At 33.2% G+C, this 26,776-nt stretch overlaps 2 protein-coding genes and 1 long non-coding RNA gene across 9 annotated transcripts; 1 reads left to right on the top strand and 2 right to left on the bottom strand.

Moving 5' to 3' along the window:
• Positions 1 to 639: 639 nt before the first annotated feature.
• Positions 640 to 1,816, bottom strand: LOC123711462 (uncharacterized 30.3 kDa protein-like). Its single transcript, XM_045664074.1, has 2 exons — positions 1,656 to 1,816; positions 640 to 1,467 (listed from the first exon to the last, which is right to left on the bottom strand). The coding sequence occupies exons 1-2, from the start codon at positions 1,732 to 1,734 to the stop codon at positions 680 to 682; spliced, it is 867 nt and encodes a 288-aa protein (XP_045520030.1). The 5' UTR covers positions 1,735 to 1,816; the 3' UTR covers positions 640 to 679.
• A 3,347-nt stretch (positions 1,817 to 5,163) lies between these two features.
• Positions 5,164 to 6,982, bottom strand: LOC123711468. Its single transcript, XR_006753959.1, has 2 exons — positions 6,788 to 6,982; positions 5,164 to 5,334 (listed from the first exon to the last, which is right to left on the bottom strand). It is a non-coding gene; the product is annotated as an uncharacterized LOC123711468 (long non-coding RNA).
• An 806-nt stretch (positions 6,983 to 7,788) lies between these two features.
• Positions 7,789 to 13,468, top strand: LOC123711461 (tenascin-like). 7 transcript variants are annotated; one of them, XM_045664067.1, is made up of 12 exons: positions 7,821 to 7,921; positions 8,438 to 8,569; positions 8,866 to 8,988; positions 9,712 to 9,852; positions 9,920 to 10,096; positions 10,164 to 10,340; positions 10,408 to 10,584; positions 10,652 to 10,816; positions 10,975 to 11,121; positions 11,386 to 11,535; positions 12,076 to 12,216; positions 13,066 to 13,468. In XM_045664067.1, exons 1-12 carry the CDS (start codon positions 7,843 to 7,845, stop codon positions 13,173 to 13,175), a joined length of 1,719 nt encoding a protein of 572 aa, XP_045520023.1. In that variant the 5' UTR covers positions 7,821 to 7,842; the 3' UTR covers positions 13,176 to 13,468. The 7 variants fall into 7 exon arrangements, with proteins under 7 accessions (XP_045520024.1, XP_045520023.1, XP_045520027.1 ...); XM_045664068.1 differs by lacking the exon at positions 8,438 to 8,569 and having other exon boundaries at positions 7,789 to 7,921; XM_045664071.1 differs by lacking the exon at positions 10,164 to 10,340.
• The last annotated feature ends 13,308 nt before the right edge of the window (positions 13,469 to 26,776 follow it).

Raw genomic sequence — 26,776 nt, 5'->3', positions numbered from 1 at the left:
AGTGCACTAAAAAATTTAAACATTCTAACCTTTTTTAGGTGTCAATACAATGATCAAACGACTACCAAGGGACACAATATTTGTGAAACCACCACCTGGATGTGGAATGCCATTTTTGGAATGCAGAAACCGTTGCATCCGGAGTGGTCACCTCAGTGGAGGGTATTGCACAATGACTGGTTGTGTATGTCTTCGATAAATCAAAAGGAATAAAAGCTTCTTAATGTCGCGATTTTAAACAGTATTTTTATGTATTACACTGTTGGATTTTTTTTAAAGCTGACAACGCTGTGACTTGCTATGAATTCAAATTATTTTACGTATTATTTTTATGTAGATGTTGGTATTCATAAAAAATAAAATTATGAATTGAACACATTTTTTTCATTGTAAAAATGCATCTAACGAAACTTGCAGCGCATATTTTAACAATAATTTGTTATAATAGAATAAAAACTATTTGTGGGGGTAGGTATAGCGTATTAAAATAAATAATGCTGAATAGTGTCTTTGGTATTAGACATTTAAGTAAAACTTCTTTAACAGATATAATATCTGATTTATTGCATTATATAATATTGTAAAAGCCAGCTAGTAGTTCATCATCTTCATCGATAAATCATCATAAAAACTATGACATTGACACTAGAGTAAATATTTTATTCCCACTTTTAAATTACTAATATTTTCCCTTATTTACTAATGTATATGGATGCATAAAGTATATGGGAATATTTGTTGGGACGATAACTCTGCCGCTGACTGACAAATTAGAAATAACTTTTCTCTTCCCGGTTCCAAAATAATACGCCTGGATAACTAGTTTGGAACAGTAACTCGGGTTCTTTGATTTTATATCTGTTGTTATTTTATAAGTGACGTGTATAGTTTTCTTGGCACCGCCGCTGGGATTATAATAGTTGTGATCCGCCCAAAGTGCAGCGGCGTGGGCGACACTGGCATCTCTGTTGCGATATACGGTGGTCCAATCCGAACTATGTACATCGAACCACGCATGTTTGCTTATCTGCCTATTATTATCCTTTATACCATTCTGCCAACCTCTACCACCAGGCATTTCGAGTACCCAATAGTCTGTAGTCATAATAGCCGCGTGACCTATCAACCCACCGACACCTCTTCCAGTTATTAGTATGTCCCCTTTTCTGACAGTATTGACAAAGCGGCGTTTGTTATCAGCGGTGCTTCGCTTTGCTATTTTCCTTTCAAACAAAGACTCCTGGGTATCGGGTAGGATGCCAAAGTTGTTCATAATGAGCCACTCCTCGTAATTAATAGGCTCACTGGCATTTAATGAAGTATATTCCCTGAACAGACCTCTGAAGATATTTCTCTCGTCGCTTTGAAATGTAAGGAAGGGATATTTTTCCGTATTTATTATTCCAACATCGACACCTGTTTGGTAAGCTCTGTAGACGGTCTCGTTTGAGAACTCATTATCAGTATCTGTAAATAAAATTTCAATTTAAAATTGGCAATGCTTTTCCACCTTTTTTTTTAAATTCCAGCCAGAGCCAGAGCGGCTTTGTATGCCTATACCGAAACATTAAATTTTCAACTGAGCTGAACCCAAAAACTCCAGGTCATTCACCAAATTGGTTTAAAACTTAGTCATATTAAAAGTATGTACTTACTTTTATAATTTTCCGCAGCAATAATATTATATGAAATAACTGTTACTAGTGATAAATAGTAATACAAAATTGCTTCCATCTTCCGTAGAGTTAGCGAGAAGATTAATTAGTATGCCCTGTTGATTAGCTTGGCTTATTTATAATGCTCAGACGTCCTCAAGTTTAGGGGATGTAGTGAAAATACTGATAAGACGACCTATAAATACCAACGTACCTATTTTGCTATTCACAACGCTATGTGTAAAATTCATATTAATAACTATGACGTCAATATAAATAAGGGTGTGTCTTTTAAATTATTATATTCTAATTTTAAAAATTAACTTTCTATAGCGGTCGTAACTCATAAACATAATTAAGAAATTAAGTCTAAATTGGCTTATTCGATTGATCTTTTGAAAACCTTTTGACTTCCCTTGGAAAGAGTTGGAATTATGTTTGAATTTGTTTTAAATTAATAAAATATTTATTGAATACTGGTTAAAGTTATTAGTTGTGGTGACTGATCGTACATGAATTCGTGTATGCGGTGGTGTTAGTTATTTTTGACTATGTATTTACCGTGTTGTTCCCACGCGTGAATGTAAGTGCATGCTCCTATTTCACCATGCCTCCTGCTGATGTCATTTGGAACATGGTGTGATGGTTGTAGCTCCTTACAAACGTTGTGTAATACAAAAAAAACTTGGCAATTAAAAAGAGTGGCGGAGAGTTTATTGCCAGTTCTTCTCTTCCGTTCTACGCAAAATTAGAAGCATTTAATGTATATTTATTTTTTATTGACGTTCATAAGTGTACATTGTGTTACCTATATGAATAAATGATTTTTGACTTTGACTAGTTAGTACGTAGCCAGAATTCAATAAAATTTATTTAATGATACCGATGAAAAATCTTATTATAAGTGACTCTATTTTTTTATAAGCGACACAGTCCGCAAAACTTAGTAGCTTTCAATTTCAATACATTATATGTACTATTTATAACATTACTGTCTAGTATGTCTTTGAGCAACCCTAGTCACTTAAACGAAATATCACATGCATTTATATTGCGATACATTAAACGGTACAATTTCGTAGTAAACGTAACTCAAGTTGAAAATTTATTCTATAGCACTTATTACAAAGCATCGAAAAGCGCGGTCGTTAAGAACATTGCCTGAAAGTAAACTACAAAAGTAAGAATTGGGTTGTAACTGCCAAGTGGCTTTGGCTCGAAGCTTTGGTCCTAAATTGATATTGGAATTCAGAAGTTATGTAAGATTGATTAGATGTGTTTTATAATTAGAAAATTTCTGAGAGGCTATAATAATTATCCAATATGATAAGGCGCGAATAGAAAAAAAAACAGAGTGAAGCAACGAGGCGCCGCGATAATATATTCTTAGAGGCAAATGGCATGTTGACTACTTCACCTTATGTCACTTTGACGGGCATTGCGTGATGACTATTGACCACTTCAAAGTTCAACTAATTTCTTTTGCTATCAGGTGCTTGGATGAGACGGACGCATGACAGGTCTATTTCGTTAGATTTTTTTTGTAAATAAAATCCCCTTCAGTACGTCAACGCTTATTTCTAGTTTAAAATCGAAGAATTCTTATGTTATTGTTTCGAAAAAACTTATGTTAGATTATCGAGGGCTTTATTAGACAACAAACAATAAGAGCGGATTGCGTTGACAGGGATACAGCTAGCATAAGATTACTAAATCAGTACGGCAAAATATGTTGACCTACTAAGGCGCACGCACAGTTGTTTAATAAATTACACACAAATATAAAAACTATAACTTCTTTCAAATCATTCAAAAGCTAGGTGAGTATGTTTGACAAAATGACTTTTAAATGAATTTTTCATTGGTTACATTTAAGTTTATTGCATGTACGGCTATATTTTTATTGTGATTATTTTAAGAACGACGATAATGGTTTATCTTAAGTTTTGTTCTTATGTTGCAGCAGTGTTAGCCTAGTGGCTTCAGCGTACGGCTCGCATCCCTAAGGTCGTAGGTTCTATCCCGGCTGTGCATCAGTGGACTTTTATTTCTATGTGTCCATTTAACATTCGCTCAAACGGTGAAGAGAAACATCCTTGCCTTAGACCCAAAAAGTCGACGGCGTGCGTCAGACACAGAAGGCTGATCACCTACTTGCCTATTCCATTAACAAATGATCATGAATTAGATAGAGTAATCTAAGGCCGAGATCTAAAAAGGTTGTAGCGCCATTGATTTATTTTTATTTTATTTATTATCCTCATGTAAGAGATTTTTGTCTTTTTTGAGAAATAAAATTTTTAAACCTTTATAACCATTCACAAATGATTCATCGTAAAAGGCCTCGGAGTCTAGATCGACCTGTAGAGGAACTATACTTGAAACATACACAAAAAGTCATATTCTATCATAAATTCGGTGTTTTAAGAGCGGTTAATTTTTTTTTAATTTATGCAAATACACATGAGTGGGTCGTATGCAAATAACGTATTAAGATAATAAACAAACCTAAGCTGTGTAGATTGAGGTAGATGGATAGATTTGAGGTGACGGTAGATTAACATATTGACGAAATTCTAAAATAATCTATGTGACCAGACAAATTCGACAATTAACTGCTTTAACCTGTAATGAGCATGAACATGTAATGTTTCCAGGGGGATAACGGGCAGGAGGGTCATCTGATGTTAAGTAATACCGGCCCCCATAGACACTTACAATGCCAGAAGGTTCACGAGTGTGTTAGTGACCTTTTAAGAATTGAAACGCTCTTTTTTTGAAGGACTCTAAATGGAATTGGTTCGGAAATACTTCAGTGAGCCACATAGTAGTGGTGCGAGGCAAGAACTGCCTTACCGAGATAAACATATGTATTCTGCTTCGACGTTAGATAATGAAACTCAGATGCCAGTATTAATCCGAACAACTCCTCTGAACTCTCTCTGTGGTAAATGCTGTGGAAGATGCAGATAGTACCCACATATCTACGCTCCGCCTAGGGATCTTCGGCATCTTCGACGAATCGCTCTCCGCTGAATACGGTCAAGTGGAAGGAGCTGGTACTGTACTGAACATGTGGGGCGAATTTGCGCTTTATACAACTCTGTGCAAGTGCAAACGATGGCCCGGAAGCACATCAAGCTGTTTGGCGGCTAATTTAACCTTTCCCTCCATATGAGTGCGAAACTGAACGAGGTTGGCTGTGGCTTTAATAAGAGTGTCTTCGAAAAGACGAATAGCGACAAAAATTTTGTAAAAATTCCAAGCGATTTAGTAATTGTCAGTTCTACGCCCTAGATTTGAGAAATAGCAGTAATTGTAAATTTTAAAATCCTTTCACAAATGTTAGGCCTATCGTAAGTCATATTATACAACTATTTTCGACAAAAATTAAACCAAGTGTTCAATTAGTACTATATGTCGGTGGGAATTCAATTCAGTAGTTCCGGATTAAGCATACCATGAATGCGGTCGAGTCAGCATATATAAAAAAGGCATCAAAGATATATTAACACATTTTATAAATTACTTTATTTAAATATATATTTATTTGATGTCCCCACTCCCCGCGCACAGAAACACTTCCCTCGACTGCAAACTCCGTAACTCCAACCCCGTGTCTTGCAAAGTAATTCACAGTCCATTTTACATACGCGCGATTTCATTGCCGCTTCGATTTCTGAAATCATATAATTTCATATACAGTACAGATTCAGAACAGGTCTGTATAACTCAATGTCTAACCAAAAACAAGGGATTCATTTGGGCTTATTCTACGAGAGCTTAGTCAAGTATTCATTTACGATACTGTCATACTATGAGTTTCCGAATTGAAGAATACATAATATTATACACGTAATATTGAAATATTTTTTTTTTATTATTTGGTCGAATTCGTTTAAATTTTAATAGATATAAAATTTATCTGAACCAACAAATAATTGGTTGTTAATTAATAACCAGCGGTTAATCGTTTATAGAAGTATTAATATGGTAAACGCCTAGTAATTTATGTGAAATTAGTCTTGCATTTAAATTCAAATCACGAATCCGCATTAACTAATGTAAATTAAATGTAACTAGTTGTAGTATTTTACCGTTACCAATATCAAAAAGACATATTTGTATGTTATAATAATTTAATAGTGATAATTATAAATCGAGATGCAACACAGGTACGTCAATTAATACACGACTGTACGAATGCTGGGCAATGAAATATCTTAAGATGATTAACTTATATATAATTACTCATTATGATTAAAATCAAAACTCTGGATAGTAATTTCCAGCCCGCTTGTCTCTCGCTTGATAGTGAAATTTAAAACATTTTTTTATCCTATCCTTTTTATATATATGTATATAATGTGAGATCATATTAAATTAGTATTTATATTGTTAAGATCATAGAATTCATTTCTTGATTTCATTGTATGAAAGAAAAATATGTTAATGTATTATAGAATGTACAAGTAATGATTTGTTACTTTGATCATTACATTTTTAAGAACCAAGAAGAACTTACAAAGATTATCATTTCGACATTATTACATACATATATGTATATGAAATAAAATATTTTTTTGTTCAAACTAATCGCATAGCATTTAGAAAAACGTATCGTGTCTGGCAGAGCGTAGGGCACCAGAACTTGAGCCCTTTCCACTCCTCGCTGAACCGATCAAGTAAAGGCGCTTTTTTTTATATGAGACCCAGACCTACAAGGCTGTATCGCAAATGGAGACATATTAATAAAATATAGAAGAAAAGAGAGAAGAACAGTAGTGTATATATTTATTATTTTGCAAACTTGGGATTACTGATGTGTCACCACAGACGGTTTCAATAAAAAATTAAGACAAAAGTAATGGTACATACATTTGTATTTAAATAACAACTACCGTGTCTCCGATCTTTATTCAAAGTTATTATTTTAAAAAAAGTTACAGAGAATACTCAGATACTACTAGAGAAAACTATGACCTTGAAAATATTTGTAAATAAAACACAATTAATTTCAATCGATATTTCTAATTGTAGATAGGTTTTGTTATATTTTTTGGACTTAGGATTGGATGACAATGAAGGTTGGAATCAATATCAAGATAATAAAAAGAATTTAAAATATTTACCTTGAAACGAAGACATCATGGCAATTATAAAAAATAATCCAATTAATTTGATAAATATGTTCGCTCTCATTGTTAACTAAATGAGTTTTTGTACAATTTCAAGGAGTATCACTTCATAAGTGTTTGTTTTCTGAGCGATACCTTATAACTAGTTTATAACCACTATTATTAAAAGAAACGTGCAGATTTCTGACCGTTATGTGATAAGAATGCGTTTATGGTTATCACTAATTATTATGGATATTAATTATTTTTATATTAATCATAGCGCCATCTTTTGGATATCACCAGGACTACGTACACATTTCTAAAAAAATCTAAGTTTTATAATAATACAACTATAAAAGAAATTACAAACATGCTAATTCTGGTACTGACTCCTAGCAGTGTCTTAAACAAATAATACGAAAATCAAATAAATTTCTGGGGCATTAAAAATTTAATGCCTCTGAAATTTAATTATATTATTCTCAATTAGTGATAATAATGTTAACCAAACCAAACCAAACCAGAATAACCAAATGCAGTCTCAGTCTCCATTCCATTATTCGTTTCATATTTTTCTCTTTATCCGTACATAAATAATGAAACCGTACTTTATTTTGCAATATTAAACAAAACTAAAAAACCTCAAAGATATAGTCCTATTACATTGCTTTCCTAATGGCTTGATTTCTCCCATAGATTGACCTTATCATATAACAATAAATTAGTAGAAAATAGACACTTTATCAAGTTAAATTGTTTTATCCGTTCTCTGTGTCAATATTTCAGTTGTATTCCGTAAAATTTGTTTATTATAATGTCCTAACAACATTCGTTATAAGGAACCTTTAATATGAAACTTAGATATTTTATTTCCACAGGTAATGTTAATATCAAAAAATTCATTGGTCGATTTCTCACTTGTGAAGCGATATTTAATCTGATCAAAATAGTTACACAAACAGTGAAAAGGAATACAATGATTCATTTGAGGTGAAGTCCCGAACACGGGTATAAATGAGTCCAAACGACAACGCTATTAAGAGTAGATCATCCTGTAAGCTGTGACAATGGTGTTAAATTTGCTTGTTTTCGTGTCAATTATTTATTGTACTAGTGCATATGTTACGGTTACTGTCTATGAAGAAGGTTAGTTATGAATACTTAATACTGTTATCTCGAGTATGTTTTTTTTTATTTTTTTCGCTTATATTAATTCAATCAGTAAATCAATAAGTTTGCTAATATGTACATGCTAGGCGGATATATTTAATGATTACTAAATTATAAAACCCCTTACAATCCACGTGATTGCTTTTTTCAATCGTCTCTCTATTAACAATTAATATCTTATCGAAATGCTCTTTTTTATACTGGTAAGGTTCACAACAAGATGTTATACATATTTATTCAACATTAAGAATATGGCTTAGATAGTCTATGGTTCAGCAAGTACTAGAACAGTCTGATAACGTTAATAAGAACTTAGAGTAAAGAATGATTATAGCCTAAGGACCTATTTGTGATACAAGAAACGCTCATTGCCAATAACTAGGCATTATTTCGAAATAATTTCTTAGGCTCGTTGTCTATTACTTGAAATTAACCTATATATACATTTTACTCGTTTAAAAATATATTTTTCATATAAAACAATGTTATTAGGCCAAGATACTTTAAGCCAAAAATTCAGCCACTGTGAGTACCACGATTGCAACAATTTCTGCGAACGTCTAGGGTACCAAAGCGGTACATGTGTGGACGGCCACTGCAAATGTAATTACAAACAGGCCGACGGTACAACATTTTTTATATTATATTAATATAATGTCTTATAACCAATACGATTACACGCCATACCCTAGTATTTTAAAACACAAGACCCGCTACTTTGTAATATTTTTTTAAAACTATTACCATTAATGGACCTAACAATAAAAACATTATAACCCTAATAACTTCATTTAATGACGAAAACTAAGTTCGTTGTAGGCATTTTAATAAATGTACCGCAAACTTATGTAGAATATGGTTTTTTTGTATTTATTAAATAAGAATCTCTATTAGAAGTTATGTTATGTTTTGTCTTGTAGATGCTATAATATTAAAGGCATGCTCCCCCGCAACATGTAATCAGATGTGTCAACGCATGGGATTCCCTGGTGGTGATTGTATAAATAATAATAGATGCGAATGTCAAAAATTCGTCGACAAACGTAAGTAATTCAATTATATTTAAAGAGTGAACATCCTTTCTCAAAATATAATATAACACAATATAAAATGAATACAATATATACTTTTGATATAAGACAGATAAACTATTGATAGATTATTTACCAGGTTATATATATAAATCCTACATTAACACCTATTAAGTACTTTATCTACAGTAGTTTAAACCATGACTGTGATGAACATAAAATATATTTCTAAATCCGTTTAATTAAAACCCACGAACTATTTATTTATCTTTACGAACAGAAGCGTGTTGCTTTACGGCACCGTAATTACAATGAGAGTAATCAACACGGACGAAAATTGCGCTTCCCTCGAGATGTTTGTGTGGGAAACGTGTAAGGGTTCATAATAAGGGTTCTAAACTATTTGGTTTAGTTAGATTTGTGATAAAAATACAATACACATACCAAAAAATGCGACGTAAAAAACTAAAATGATTTAGTATGATGGATTTACATTTGTGACTTGTAAGTATAAATACTTACTGCTGCAATACTTTTAGTATAATTTTATCACTTAACAGACATTTGTTACAACTGTCAAAATTAATTATATATTGAAGTTTAATAAATTATGTCTTTTTAACAAAATGTACAAATAACAGCTTTTAAACTTTTGTGTTTGTATTCACTTTTTTGTGTATTTATACTTCAATTATTTGTCATCTGCAATCGTACTTAATTACATTTTATCCTTAGCTGAGACCGATTCATCAAGTCTACGTAGTTGCAATTTACGGGCATGCGAGCAACTTTGTAGACGGCTTGGATTCCCAAGTGGTGCGTGTGTAGATGACAGATGCAAGTGCGACAACTTCCTCGTATCGAAAAACATTGCAGGTACTTTTGTATTGTTATAAGAATGATTTAATGAATAGTATATACTGATCTTACTAAACTCACACAGATATTGAAAATAATAATGATGTATCGTTCGACACCGGAGATATGGATGTAAATCCACTGCGTAGTTGCAATTTACGGGCATGCGAGCAACTTTGTAGGCGGCTTGGATTCCCAGGTGGTGCGTGTGTAGGTGACAGATGCAAGTGCGACAACTTCCTCGAATCGGAAAACATTGCAGGTACTTTTGTATTGTTATAAGAATGCTTTAATGAATAGTATATACTGATCTTACTAAACTCACACAGATATTGAAAATAATAATGATGTATCGTTCGACACCGGAGATATGGATGTAAATCCACTGCGTAGTTGCAATTTACGGGCATGCGAGCAACTTTGTAGGCGGCTTGGATTCCCAGGTGGTGCGTGTGTAGGTGACAAATGCAAGTGCGACAACTTCCTCGAATTGGAAAACATTGCAGGTACTTTTGTATTGTTATAAGAATGCTTTAATGAATAGTATATACTGATCTTACTAAACTCACACAGATATTGAAAATAATAATGATGTATCGTTCGACACCGGAAATATGGATGTAAATCCATTGCGTAGTTGCAATTTACGGGCATGCGAGCAACTTTGTAGGCGGCTTGGATTCCCAGGTGGTGCGTGTGTAGGTGACAGATGCAAGTGCGACAACTTCTTCGAATCGGAAAACATTGCAGGTACTTTTGTATTGTTATAAGAATGCTTTAATGAATAGTATATACTGATCTTATAAAAATTACACAGATACTGAAAATAAAAACGATGTATCCTTGGACGCCGGAGATATGGACGTAAATCCACTGCGTAGATGCCATTTACAGGCATGTGAGCAACTCTGTAGACGACTTGGTTTTCATGGTGTTTGTGTGGGTGACAGGTGCAAGTGCGACAATTTCCGAACCTCTAAAGGTGTTATTATGTTCTATAGACTTACGTTTTCTGTCAAAGGTTTATTAGTTACCAAACTAAACAAATGTATCAATTCATTTTGATTTATTAAGAAAATTATAACTAAAACTACACTGTACCTGCAAGAACTATACTTCTCATGTTATGAATCATTATAGATGAGTACTCTGAGGATGCAAGTACCCTACGTGATTGCAATTATCAGGAATGTGACCAAAGATGTCGTCGTCTAGGATTCCCAGGAGGTGCATGTGTAGGAAGCAGATGCAAATGTGATAATTTCCGTAGTACGCAGTTTATCAGAGGTAACTTGATTTGATTTATATCTATATTAGCGCTTAGAAATGAGAAGTAATATCCACATAAAACATATCAATTACTTATGAGGCTTGATTTTAAAATACAAACAAGGAATAATCTCATTATATGTATTTGATATTCTAATTTTAAAAGTTAATTTAGTCATTTTAAATTTTACTAATAACATAATATTATTGTACGCCGGGGTTATTGCGAGTTTAAAACTAGCTTTATCAGTAATAATTACACGTATCAATCTAATATTCCAGGTCTGGATTCAGCTAAAATCAATACTGAATATCGCAGTTGTAATTACCGTGAGTGCGACAGACGTTGCCGTCGCCTGAAATTTCCCGGCGGGGCTTGCGTAAATAACCGATGCAAATGCGACAATTTCCTACAACTGTTGAGCAATGAAGGTAAACGTTATTACACTGTTGACATATAGATAATATAATAAACAATTAAAATCATTGAATATCTTTAACAGTTAGAAATTATACAATACAGCATTTCGAAGAATGGTAAAATATCGTTAGTCTAATACTCCGCAAACACAACGACAGTACGAAGACGAAAACATAGTCGGTACACAATTTTTGTATAAACAAACGTAACACCATTCGACCTTCTGCTTAAGCACAAATAAGCAAAACTCTTTACCATTACATATTTTATTTTAATGTTCAGCACCAATAGTGAAAGCGACACCAATCCTGAGTTTTTGTACCCAATTTCGACTTGCCTCGAAATCAGTAGAACTGACCTTCATGTCGTCGGTAAAAAGATTCAGGTAACTTAATTTCTGACAGAGTTACAGAGTGCTGGGGTATTAACGCTGTTTAATAAAGGTATTCTTTTCAGACTCTTTTCATAAACCACAAGAGTTTACATGAAAACAATCATCATCTCAACTTATCTCCGACGTCTCGTTTAGTATTAATTTTCTCTTATTACAGAATCTTCAGCAACCAATACCACATACAATCCACTTGAGAATGACGTGAAATGTGACTCAACACAGTGTAAAACGAGTTGCAGTGAGCGTGGTCTACACAATGGCATTTGTATTGAGAGGGAATGTTACTGTGACATGGAAGGTAATTGCAATATTTTGCTATATATAATTTGCATAACTTACCAGATCATTTGTCAAAATTTTACAATTATGTATTTAAAATGATACTACTGACCTTACGTTTCGCATGGTATACAGTCTGCACAAGCGCGGGTTGACACAATCTATATAAATCGTAAAATATGTTATTGAAAAAATATTTTAAAAAGTTGAAAAAATTAGTTATATAACAGTCTCTATGTTGGTATAAAGGTAGGCTAACCTCCTAAACAGTAAAGAAACGACACTTCAAATTATATGACTGAAAATTTGGAGTAAGTTTTAACCTAATTTGACTGAAACCAAACCGCCGGCATTAGTAAATATGATTAGGAATGTAACTTACCAAACGGGACCACAGTTAAACAACATTCATTAATTAATTTCGACATCTCACGTCAAGTTCTAACATGATATAAGTTTCAGAATAGATAAATGATGGATGTCATAAAATTAATTTTGACAAGTTATTGACAAATCGCAAGACTCGCGAAGTAATATTATTTCTCTAAATCTGCCTACCTGGACGGCAACTTGAATGTTTCTGACATTTTAATCTTAAACTATTTATGAAGCTGAAGATTGTATGCATATGCAATTGCTGCTCATAGTTGAATCGTTGAATAAAAAATTATTTATTTAGTAAAATAGTTTACAAAAAGTGATTCCTTAAGGCATGTACTGCAGTGACAATTTTGCATTTTATAAAATTGTCTGATTAACCCCATTCAACCCAATATTATGTATAGTTCGCCGAACATTCATTCCATCATTAAATATTCCATGTTAAAGATAATAAATAAACTAATAAAGCAATGACAAATGTTTACAGATGCAGAGACATCTTCACTACCTTGTGAACCACATGCTTGCAACGTCACTTGTCAGGTTATGAAGCGTCTTGGTGGATTTTGCTTACTTGGAAAGTGTATTTGCTATTAATACCTATATAAATATACTTCATACTAACTGCGCTGATCAACCACCAATCAAACCAAAGTGATTCGGCCTGACGCTACTCTGTTACCACTTGAAGCACGCCCTTTTCTATGGCGTCTTTCCAATGATTTCTGGGCTAGTCAGTATTACACGATATAATGATACTACGATCTTCCCTCATTCTCTCAAGATGGCTTGATTAGCGGAGTCCTTGTATCTTCATCCAAGATTTTGGGTTCACCAATATCATGTACTTATCTATATTTTATAATCTACATTAAAAACATTTTATAACACAAAAACGTGGGAATTATTTTAAGCGTTCTTTAACTTTACACTTATACCCTTTTAATAGACGCCTTATTGGTGTGTATTTGGTAATAATTATTGTTTCCTATAATTTAAATGGACAGTACACAGTTCGATATTGTAAGCGTACGCGTAAAATCATTACTCACATCTGATAGACGAATTGTCAATTGGCTATAAAAAGTATATTAGGCTATCGAAATAGCCGGAGATTCACAGTTCAATATTAACAAACGTCCACTGAAAATGACCCGTCGAACGGTAATTTTCTATTTACGACCCATAAAAGCATTCCTGCACACGCTATTGGAAGACCATTTTCAGCCCCTTAAATAATCTATTGTTAGGAAATAAAATATCCTGAACGTTTTAAATGCACGCAATTGCATAAATCTCTTTATTTGGGTTCGAATAAGAAATGTAGGTTGGTTTTTAATTGATAATAAATTTTGTATGAATTTTAATTTTAGTCATAGCATTTGGGTGAATTTTCACTTCATTTGCTCCATTTACAGACATCAAAATTGCAAACAAAAACATCGCGATTAGTATCGCCAGTAGTACAAATTTCCAGAGCATACATTACCACTTTGAATAAAGATCTCCTTGTCAAGGCTAAATAATATCAACGTAAATAAATAAGGAAGAAAGACTTCAAAAAATCTGAGTTATAATTCAAAAGTAGGGCAGTATTTCACTAAGGTACAAGGCTCATCTCTGATACCAAATATCACCCTTTACTATTTGACATAATGTCAATGTTCAGACTCATCCGCTTGATTCTCTTTTTCTATGCAGAGACATGTAAAAAATGTAAAAAAAATATTACATTATGTAAAAAAGAATTCAAAAACAAAGTCGGGTAGCGTAAAAATACTCTTGACTTATTAAATTGCATTATACGGTAATTTTTGGATATTAAAAACAATTGCTTAAACTTTAACGAAGTAATACCATCAACACTCGCCCCTATACAAACGATTAACAAAAAGTCGCACCCAACAAACAAACGTGACTCATATTAATTTAGCCAAGTTTAAATTAGAGACCCAAATTCAAACCTTCTTACAACTAACTTAATTAACTTCAAGGCAGTCTCGGGGTAACGGTGCGTGTGTGAAATATAATTGTCTATACTAACTTCTGACGTATAATTATCTAATAAGCTTGCATTTAGAGAAATTGGTCTGACTTCTATTGAGCTTAAAGTCGCTGTAAGATAGGTATTAAGGCCATTCAAAGTTACATAATTTTTGTTTAATTAATGCGGTAGGTTAAGAAGATTTCAACGAAGATTCTCACCCATGGAGTCGTGACCGTGATCAAGACTTTGTTTAAGTGTTGCTACACTTCTATCATCGCGACTCTAGCTATAAATATTTCATATAAGTTCACTTTTACCAAAACAAACAAAGCGATGGTTAGTCGGTAATCTGGTAGGAAAGTACATAGGAAAACAAAAACCGACAGGTAACTTATTTATAGGTAATCTTTCATTTATGTTCTCAAATATAATAATTCCGTGAGTACCCATTCAGTTGAACAATTTAATTATGTACTTATCAATAGTCAATAAATTACTTTTGACAAGTTATCTAACTTAATTAACTGAATGAAAATCGTTTATTGAGTTTTGGCAGTTTGACAGTTACTAATCCGCCATTATCGCTTTTACTTCAGTATTCGGATAAAATAGTTATCCTAATTGACAAAGACCAAGTGAATCGTGAGATTAATTTTAAATTGTTAGTAAAAAAATACGAAATTTTATATCATCTATAGAACTCATCTAACGAAATCTACGATAAAATATGAGAATCTTGATAAACATATATTAATGTATTTAAAAAAATATTATTGTATGAAAAAGGGTGACTAAGGGTTCTAAATGTAGTATATTTCGCTTATAAGTATGATCATAAGCGTAACTGTGTTAAAATATATTGCTTAACAATAATTTGTCCCATATAAATAATGACGAATATTTCGGCTATATCGGTATAACGGCTTAATCATGTTACAGAAAGAAATTTTATCCGAATTCTACGAGTATACTAACGCATCAGCTAGTTTTTTATTAAAGGAGAAGGTAATTTTTCATATCCTATAGGCTACTTGGGAATATTTTCCAGTTCAATAAACTGGAAAATGTGACGTCATATAATAAGGAGTGTGAGATAAGGCTTTACTAGTGCACTGCACTCAATTCATACATAATAAATGTAAGGCAAATACGCTTTATCATAACATCATAATCATAAAGGATTGTGTTTCCTGTGTTAACTAAAACCTATATTTAAATCTCTTTGACTTGATTTGTAAGCTCCTTGAGGATTTTGATTAAATCTTAGTGTTAATCTTTTTTGATAAAGAATTAAGCCCCGCCGACTTTCTTCGCCTGTTCTTCTGGAGGCTCGTTCATGAAAATGCCTATAAATTCAGTGAGCAATCGCAATTGCAAATCGCGTGATCACACACTTAGTACTAATAAGCAAATAATTTTTTTAAATCTATTTAATTGATATTTCCCAAGCCCTGATTCAGATAATATGTGCAACTTCCAACGGGGCACGAAAATACATACCAACATATTTATTTTTTCTTTATTTGCGTTGTAGACAAATTCATTAATTCAGTTAAATTTTCAACACCTCATTTTACAAGCACTCAAGATCTTTTGTACTGGTATATACATAAAAAAATCAAATTTCTATAAGCCTTTAATAATTTAACTTCGATTTGTCAATTTAAATTCATTAATGGATCCAAGTATTTTTTTTCTGACCGATGTTGAACATCAGTGAAACATTATTACGTAATATAATAAGGCTGAATAATAAATTACTTAGATATAATTTGTAGAGATTGGGTGTAGTATATATCTGAATTTATATCGAAATCAACTTGATTTTCCAATTATCAAGCTTTAGTAATCGACAATTAAATAAGCTCTGTAACAAACATCCCAGAAGGTTTAAATCATTTACCCGGACGTCCTCAGAGGGAACCCTCGAAGATAGGCTTCACAAAGGCAAAATGCCATAGATCAGATGAGTAGGCGAGTTTAGGTACGTCTCTGGTAATCCCTGGGGTGGTCAGAAGCCGATATCAAGTGCTGTATAACCACATTTCACCGAGTTTCACCAACCACCTAATCCGTATTTACTGCCACGAATTTACTCGCCTCGTTTATACAGCCGATTCTTACGTTATTTGAATTTTGAGTTTGAACTTGACAGTGGTTTGTGATAAAAACGTTTTCTTATCAAATTACAGTAATTTATTAAATAGAACATTATTTTTAAATAAAGTGTCAGTATGTCAAAACATTTAGATTGCGATTTTGATGGGTAGATGTAGCATGTATCCAACGGAATGTACACTTGTTACGTCTTTTGTTTTACGTTCTCACCATACTCGCAAAAAATGATTCTTTAATAGAGTAGTAGTAGACATACGAGATTGCTATCCCGAATATTTCGTATCAATCGAACGATCGCAAATGGTCCCGCAATATCGAAATACCAACGCCACGGCATTTGCTCAATACCAGTAGTTAATATCTCCCTTAATTACTGAACATTTCCACCTGAACACGTGATTTAATGGACCATGGCTACAAGGAAGCTTTTTCTTAATATATGTTTTGTCGAAGAGACTTTAAATCTAAAATGTTGTTTGCAAGGGCAAAACTTGTATCAAGAAACTCAACAGATACCTTTACTTGTATTTAAGACAGATTTCTGAGACATCCTCTTTACCTAACGAAGTTTTCGTTCACATATGAAAAGTTTTTATACTACAGCACATATAAAAATAATTTGCCGCACAACCGGGGTTTGTAAACAATAGTGGCCTAATTTCTAAATATAAAAATATTTAATGAGTTATCTAGATAAATACTGTTACATAAAAACTTTTCTTTTTTCAATTATTTTGAATTTGGAACATTGTAATTGTTGTTTTTAAAATTCGAAAAATTCTTTCAATTTTCCGCCATTTCACATATTTTTTCGCGTTCAATATCAAATAACAATGGATAGGGGTGTTAAAGAAAATAGGATTGCAGTCATAGCCTTGCACAAATTGGGTATGGAGCCGTCGGTCATATTCCAGACACTTCAAAGGCTTGGAATCAGCCGTATGTTCGTATATCGTACTAATTACTATGAACAGATACAACAACACTTCGTCTGTCGAAGACCAGTAAATATCGGGTGGCCACGTGCTGTTAGAACTACAAAGGCTGTTAATGCTGTTAAAGCCAGAATTTGTCCAAACCCCATTAAGAAGCTTAAATCTCGAAGAAAGAAAAATCTTATCGCGAGAAATGAAGATTCCCGCTAGGACTCTGTCGCGTATTATTAAACAGAACCTGAAGCTCGGTGCTTATACTCGATATACAGGACGCGCCCTAAATCAATCTTTACAATTAAAGAGAGTGGATCCATCAAAACGCCTTCTGTCGCGATACGCAGGTGAAAAGCATAGAAATATCCTCTTTACCGATGAAAAAAATTTCACGATTGAAGAACACTACAATAAACAGAATGATAAAGTGTACGCACACAGTTCTTAAGAAGTTGCACAAGTGGTCGGAAAGGTACAATATGGTGGTTTGGTAAGGTGTGTCTTATCAAGGAGTCACAAAACTATATTTTTGTGAAAAAGGAGTGAAAACTTCAGCCATATCAAGGTTGTACCTTGAATCGTGTGGTGAACTTCTCAGCAATACACTTTTTTAAAAATATACCCTGGACTTTCCAGCATTATTTCATAGAATTTCAGTTAAATATTGAGTTTTAAAAGAATAATCTGACTTAAAACATAACTTACCATTTTGTACGCCATATTTAGCAACAACGATTACTTTTTACTTGATCTCCTTCATAAACTACACAATTGTCTGTTAGACATTAACGATTATTAAAAGACTGTTGTTATAGGATTCAGGGAATTAAAAAATGTACTAAAAACACAATTACTAATATATATAATTTTCTCCTAGAGATATACGGAATTTATTACTAACCCGCTAAAATTAATAACTTAATTAAAGAAATTTGGCGTTGATTTAAATAAGTTGGCAACTATTTAATCCGTACAATAACTCGTATTTTATAACATATAATATAAGTAATATAAAACGATAACATAAAGCAACCAAATTGATTACAACAAGCAACAATTAAGTATCATTCAGTCTCTCGTCTACCGTAAGGGTTAACGGAGGAAATTACTTTAAATAAATCCTTCTCATCAATCCTGATCCCCAGCAATTTTGATTCTCTACAAATATTTAGGCTCGATTTGTTTACACAACTTAATTCATTACACATAGGTAAAGCCGGGCAATTGCAGTTAAGACAACCTTTTTGATAAAATCACATATTCGTATTACAGCGTGAACAATTCGTCGTAGTTCAATTCGTAAGAATTGTAATAGTTGACGTTATATTATTAAACAACGAAATCTGAAACTACAACAAAGTAAAAAAAAAATCAAAGGCTCTACAACATTTTGGGTCTGGGCCTCAGATTTCTGTATCTGTTTCATGATCGTTTGTGAATTGAATAGGCAAGTAGGTGATCAGCCTTCTGTGCCTGACACACACCGTCGACTTTTTGGGTCTAAGGCAAGCCGTTTCCTCACAATGTTTTCCTTCACCGTTCGAGCTAATGTTAAATGCGCACGTAAAAAGAAAATTTTAGTGTATAGGCCTGAGATTTTAAATCTGTCCCTCAATCATCCTTCGATTTTGACGTCATTGACAATGTAGTTTCCTGACGATGTTTTGATACACCCTATGTGTAAGTATTAATGGCGCTGATAATTAGAAAAAATTATTTCACGAGGATCGAACACTCCAAAGAAAAGTTATATAAAGTAAATTTTGGATATTGTACACACTTAAAGGTTAAACATATATAAAGTTTGTAAACCGAAGTCACTCACAACCTAATTCATGTCAGTTTTAATTACTTCCAAGCAGAATATTTAACTTGTCGGAAAGCGACCTAAATTTTCACCCAGTGTTTTAAAATTGATACCTTTATTAGGATATTTATTTCGTGTCCTCTTAAAGAAAGTTTTATAAACAAATTTTAATTAATGTATTTTTATATACAATATCATGGGTAGTTTTTACAGGTTTTGCTACCGGTAGTCTGTTTAAATATCGTAAGAGGCACACTAGGCAAGAGGTGCCCGAAAATTATCTAACAGAAACAGATTCAGTTATTGATTTCAGCCGCGATAGAACTCAGAATAACGGATTTCATTAAAGACAAAATTCATTAAAATTGTCAATTTTACCCAATACTTTACGAATGCTTTACAACAGAATGAAACGTTGACACAGTTTTATAATTTAATTATTAAATCTGTTAATATTTATATAAATGGGTGATACTAAAACTGGAATATAATTATCCAATGCCAATAAACATTCTTACAAAAACATCGGAACACCTTGTTATTGCTCCGTTATTTGAACTTCAAGGTCATTGTTTATGAGTCCTGTGAGTTTCAAAGCATAAATCAATAACTTTATATTAATCTCCTGCCTACGAAGCGGGTGTACTCATAAATACTGACCGTCATAGCGTCAGCTATTCTGGACGGATGTGAAATCTACGGTCGTCATATTTTAAGCTTACACAAATTCTTTAACATCGGGTTACTAAGCACCTAGAAAATGCCTATCTATATATTAGGTCCTTACGTATGAAATTGGCGTTTTGTCGTACTTTGACTTTGACCTCAAATACCTGTATTTGGTTAGGAATTTAAAATTCAAATTTGTACAGCTATTTACTCATGTATTTGTGCTTCGATGACCGTCATTCATTTGTTAATCTTCTTCTGTTTTTTTCTGTTTGCGTCACTCATTTTACAAAATGGAAAACTTAAAGTATCGCATTATTTACGAGTACGAGTTCCGCCATGGCTGCGAAAACGACTCGAAGGGTGAATGGTGTGTATGGCGGTCATGTTGCAAAAGAAAACACAGTTCGTTTTTGGTTCCAAAGTTTTCGTTCTGGAAATTTCGACCTGCAGAACAAGCCCCGTGGACGGCCTGAGACACAAGTTGATAATGAAGTATTGAAGGCTATTGTGGAAGTGGATCCATCGCAAACCACGTCCGAGTTAGCTGCAGGCTGCGGTGTTAGTGATAAAACTGTTTTAATTCACTTGAAGCAAATTGGGAAGATTAAAAAGTGGGTACCTCACGAATTGACTGAAGCAAACCGGCAAACGCGCGTCGACTGCTGCGTTACATTACTGAACCGGCACAATAATGAAGGTATTTTAAACCGAATCATTACCTGTGATGAAAAATGGATTCTTTACGATAATCGGAAGCGCTCAGCGCAATTGTTGGATCCTGGCCAGCCAGCCAAATCCTGCCCCAAGCGAAAATTAACCCCAAAAAAGTTACTTGTAAGCGTTTGGTGGACTAGTGCCGGTATTGTTCATTGCAGTTTTCTCAAATCTAGCCAGACTATTACGGCTGATGTCTATTGTCAGCAATTGCAAACCATGATGGAAAAGCTAGCGGCTAAACAACCTAGGCTGGTCAATCGCTCCACGCCACAGCTACTTCACGACTACGCTAGACCACACATTGCACAACAGACGGCTACCAAATTAGAGGAGCTTTAATTGGAATGTCTAAAATATCCTCCATACTCCCCGGACCTTGCTCCAACAGATTACAATTTTTTTCGTAATTTGGACAACTTCTTGCAAGGGAAAAAATTTAACTCTGCTGGGGCAGTCCAAATCGCTTTCACAGACTTTATTGATTCCCGTCCGACTGACTTTTTTAATAAAGGGATCAATGAACTACCTATGGCAAAAGTGCATAGAAAACAATGGTTCATACTTTAATTAATTAAGTATATTATATTTAAAAATATTCGACTTTTTGTTCGTCCCATACAAAACGCCAATTTCATAGGACCTAATATATTATGAACTTATTTTCTGATTATTAATACCCATGGAGTATACTGTAAAGCGTTGCGCATAAAAATGAATAGCTAACATATAATTAAATTAATATTAGTAGAAAATGTCTTGAAACAAATACTAATTAATTACAACGTATCGCAAAAATATACTTTATAAAACATACTAAGTAAGCCATGAATGTGTTACTATAAATTATAATGTACAATGAATAATGAACAGATTACAAATGAAGAGTCTACGAAGAAGAGGGTCGTGAAGTCAGCTACGAGTAGTCTAATTACAACAAAAATGGGCTAAATGCACCTGGCACAGCGTTTGTACTTCAAGACATCTTTTCATGCTTGTTTTGAGTGCTACTAAATTTTTTGTCAAAGAATATCTCCTATCTTAGCGCGTTTTATCTGCGTTTTATAAAATATATTTTAATATTCTACATACCCGTCATCTTGTGTCTTTAAAAGGTTTAGATCTTACTGTTACAATTTTAATTCTTTAATACTAGTAATAGTGTTTAATTATTGTAGAGGAGTCTACATAGTAGTAAAAAATGCTTTGCTGACATCGGAGACCATGGGAATGATGTGCAGAGAATAGCTTGATTTTTAAATCTTCCTAAACGAAATTGCAACTAACAAATTTTATTACAATATAAATCCAAAAGTTTATATTAAACCTCAAACTACGTCATTGAAAATTAAACCACTTTGCAAACGTATACAATTCTAATTTCTGCCATAAATAAATCTAGCGCAGAACTTAGAAATCTGGACATAACTTACATTAAGGGTGACAGACCCTTAATGTAATTAATTGTATTTTTAGGTAAATAAAAATTGTGATAACTAAATAAACAAACAAAGACAAAAGAAAAAATAAATTATTTGGTTCCAGTTATAAAATTTCGATCGTCATTACACATCGCGTATATATCTTCTCTTCTATCAGTAAACGTGACAAATATCGGGTGTGGCCTTTGTCCTGGCAGCCTGTCCCAGGGGCCGAATTGACTGTGCGTCGCGATAACACACTGTGAGTGACTGACCATAAATCACTAGATTTATATTTGTCTCGTTCAGCGATTGAAAAACCGAGTAAACCAAACTCTATAAAGACTGCTATTTATTTAGGTTATTTGTTCAGATATGTCAGAGATACCATAGTGGCTTGTTTGCAGTTGTGTGTGTAACTTTATGTAGTACTTATCCGCACGACATTACATGGAATCAAAGAAGTAAATTACATATGTCTCTTTTCACAGGAAAACACGTATATTTCTCTGGGTAAAAGAATTTTTGTGTTCCAAATAACTCAATTTATTTTTATATTAAAATATTTCAAAAACAGGGTTGGCCTAATTATAGACAAGCTATAGAATAAAAATAAACAAACAAAGAATGCAATCTGAGGTAAATACCCATTTAGATTTGTAGCGCCATTGGATTATTTTTATTAGAAAAAAATCTAAGTAGGCATTCAAATTCTCTAAGAATTAATAATGAGTCTCATACACTCAGTAATTTAGTAAATTAAAGGCAATTCAAAATCTGACCAAATGATTAATTAGTATTCTGCCGAAAAACCACAATAATTAATAACTTTGAATGAAAGTAAAATCATTTAATTAATGTTGAATGCCCAATCAAATATTTATTCACAAAATATCCTTAGGCGCGGGGATTATTCAGTTCTAAATTCTCATTCAGAACCGGGAATAGAATTTTTGAGTTTGAATATTACAATGAAGTATTTCTCTTTGAACATCACCGCTAATGGTCATTAGGTTAAGGTTAGCCAATCGACATCGACTTGCCACTAATAATATACACAAAATCATTTATAACTGAGTACAAATCGTAAAAAATAACATATTGCTATATGGTAATAGCGTATTGTAAGGTTCATTATAGTAAGAATTGCCAAGGAGTTCCCTCGACGTAACCAGGTATTCCATCAGCACAACTGACCCAAGATACCCGATATACGTACCTTTTCAAAGGGAAAAAGTTCTACTACTAGTAATACTCTCTCAGAGGCTGAGCAATCAAAGACATAATAAGAGAAAAACCTGCTTTGATACATAAACGCCCGTTGTGGGGGTGCCATGTTCTGTAAAACTAAAACGTCTTTAATCTTACATTATTTTACATCACACCAACTGAACACCATTTTAAATTCTTTTTATGCTTCCCTTGAGAACTATGCTTCAATTTGGAGTGGTTTATATTCGACTTTTGCAAACAAATGCGAGGATTTTAAACACATCTGCGTGTGGTTTACAAAAAAGGCACTGTCTGAAAATGTACTCGCTCCTGAAACGTTTTAACTGAGGTTTACTATATAAAACGGGTGCAAAATTCAAAACAAATTTTGTTAAAGATTTACTTTAAAAAACGTGTACGTAGTCCCATAAAACATAGTAATGACAACGGGCAAATTACCTACATATGTATCGGAAAAGACGCCAACATTTAGTTACGGCCTAATTGACAAATAAAAATATTGTGAGAAAATTTTTCTTTTCTAAAAAAACAAAATTTGTTTTCTTTTCTTCTGGTTTATCTAAAACCTTAATACCGAAGGAATAAAAAAACCCTAAATATTTTGTGTGGCTCATTAGCACCAACCAAGTATGGTAGACCAATGTCGCATTGTGATTATCTGGCCAAATATTACTATTAAACACATCAGTCTAAACGTTAAACCTTAAACTCAATTAACTTAATCTATAAATCTTAGAAACATTTTGTATTAACTACTCGTATTTCCTCTCTTTAATTGACTTATTATTTAGCAGTGACTTATAATAAAATAATATATTTTAGTCCAACACTAATGCTAATTTATCTTGAAGATAGCAAACGTCAATTGGCTTAGATACTTAGTTCATGTAAGTTGTCCTTGATGCCCGGGTTAGCTAACGCGACCGAACCGACATAATTAACGGAGATGCAACCTCAATCCAATACTTGGTTTCACGTCGCCACACATTTGGGACAAACAATTAGAAAGCGAGCCAATCTCTGTATCTATACTGGCATCTACGCTGTTGTGGTTAAGTACTGCTTGCAATTTTCAGAGTTAACTGAGCTTTAAGTTGCATTGAGATAAACGACGGTTTAAGATGTAGTAAACATGTAAACGATCTTTCGAAATGTACTATGAATCTTTTGGCATAATTACGTAATAAATAGTTTATATACTAGTACAGTAGTCTTCTTTTTCGCGGCGTATATTTTCCGTAAATATGCTGTAAATACAGAAACCGTGAATGTGAAATGATAATTGACATTTTTATTTGTGAATGATGTAGATTTTAAGTAATACGTTCCAAGGTGACAAATGAAACACAAATATATAAAGTGAAGCTTTTGACAATATTAATTAATTATTATCCGGGTTTTGGCAATGGTTTAAGGTTTTTGTATTTTTTTCTTGCCTAATAAAAATAAGACTTCGTTCCATAGAGGGATCAATTTTCATGAATCACAAAGCTCATTAAACCTTCACTAAGATTTACCAAATTAAATGTCCAATGCTTGTTGAATGCTCTTCTTCAATGGGATGTAAATTAAACATTTCTTTTAGGTTGGTTTCAGTCAATTCTTCATCTTGCAATTTAAGCAACTCCTAAATGTCATTTGCATCTATTTCAAGCCATGTCGTCCTATCGTAGTTTCGGGTATTCCTGCAGTCAAAGTTTAAATTTTCACAGATTCTTCCTCATTTTCCGCCACAGTTTTTCCAGCGTGCTTTCAATGTAAATGTTACCTAATGATTATTTTATGTTTACGATGCATTTTTAATCCGCGAATGGTAAAAACGGGAATGAAAGCGCGAGTAAGGATTAAGGAGACTTTACTGTAATTCATATATTAACAACATAAAAGTTCAATAAGAGAAAAATATTACAGGGAGCTTTCTTGATTAACGGATTAGCATTATTAAGTCGGTAATAATCTCGTACCGACTTGAAGATTAAAGTATGACCTACTTGCAATAAAATATACATTTTTTAACACAATTTTGTAAAACAATACAACAACTAAATAATATTATAAGTTATGGAAGATAATTATGAATTTTCTTTCGATAAATAATGCGTAGCAATATATTATTACATTGGCGTCAGGTCTTTTTTTTCCATAAAATGTTGGAATTTGGACTTCTTGCCTACGCTCCTAAATATTAGACAATAATTAAGCCGCTATAAAAATTGAGATGTTTGATTAAATACTGCCTTAAAAACGCTCAGTTGTGGAACAACGGACGGTGGTATTTCGTATTCTTCTTTGACATCCGAATAACTCCTTTGACCACTGCTGATGGTAAATGCGGTAAAAGATGCGTAAAGAGACCCCACATCTCTTCGCAATGCCAAGGGATGCACGGAAAGACTGGTCGTCGACGATTCAAATCGCTCTTCGTTGAATACGGTCAACTGGAAGGAGCTGGTATATTTTTCAATATATTTATCAAGGGATTTTTTAGCGGAAAACGCCCAAAATTGTGTTTTCTTAGGGTTAAATTAGACTACATTAAAGTCAACCCCAATCTGAGACTCCACGTAGCAGAGTCTCGACATGAGACACAAGTTTAGACATCCTTTGACAGCTGCCCAAGAAATACCTGCACAGTACATAGATAATCCCCAGTTCTATAGATTATAGTCCACATATCACAGGGTTGGATGATAGTTTTGTGGGACACACGTTCACGGGTTTAAGCCAATCGCAATGTGCTCCGCCGATAACGTCTTTGATTCTTTGATTAGCGAGAAAGCTAGAAATAAAGTTGCATAATTTTTCGAGGAGCCCATAGGTCGGTAGCTTCGAAAGAAGTACTCTTTGCCACTCGAAGGCTTTCCATATGTCAAAAATAAATAATTTGTAACTTTGTTTCAATATTTGAAACCCTTACTTTTATATTTTAGGCATATTTCTATTTTATACCCGATAACTGTACATAATCAGTCATTCAAAGATTGAACAATAGTTTATTGCATAGACGACGAACATAAAGATAGGATATTTATATAAGGTGTGATATTTGTTAAGATGTAAGGGATAAATATTTCAACTGTTATGCTTAATGAACTAAAAACTAGACTTGTTCTCTAGAGTTTGTTTAACTTTAATAGTTTCACTATTTCTCAATACTATCTAATTGTTTAAAACTCTCTTACATGTATTGACACGCACCTCTCGAAATAAAGTAAGGTCAAGTGTCCAAGTATTAGACAAATGTGAAATTCATTAAAAAATGAATTTCAGTAAAATTCATTAAAACATGTTTTATAGAAAATCCTCTCAAAAGATTT

Source organism: Pieris brassicae, chromosome 6 (assembly GCF_905147105.1).
Source record: "Pieris brassicae chromosome 6, ilPieBrab1.1, whole genome shotgun sequence".
Classification (NCBI taxonomy): Eukaryota; Metazoa; Arthropoda; class Insecta; order Lepidoptera; family Pieridae; genus Pieris; species Pieris brassicae.
The sequence above is the reverse complement of the archived record's forward strand: the minus strand, read 5'-3'. Positions and strand labels throughout refer to the sequence as shown.

Coding starts and splice junctions, on each gene's coding strand:
- LOC123711461 (XM_045664067.1), top strand. CDS start 7,843: ATGGTGTTAAATTTGCTTGTTTTCGTGTCAATTATTTATTGTACTAGT. Junction 9,853..9,919: donor CGTATCGAAAAACATTGCAG/GTACTTTTGTAT, acceptor AAACTCACACAG/ATATTGAAAATAATAATGAT. Junction 10,341..10,407: donor CGAATTGGAAAACATTGCAG/GTACTTTTGTAT, acceptor AAACTCACACAG/ATATTGAAAATAATAATGAT.
- LOC123711462 (XM_045664074.1), bottom strand. CDS start 1,734: ATGGAAGCAATTTTGTATTACTATTTATCACTAGTAACAGTTATTTCA. Junction 1,468..1,655: donor TGCTGCGGAAAATTATAAAA/GTAAGTACATAC, acceptor TTTTATTTACAG/ATACTGATAATGAGTTCTCA.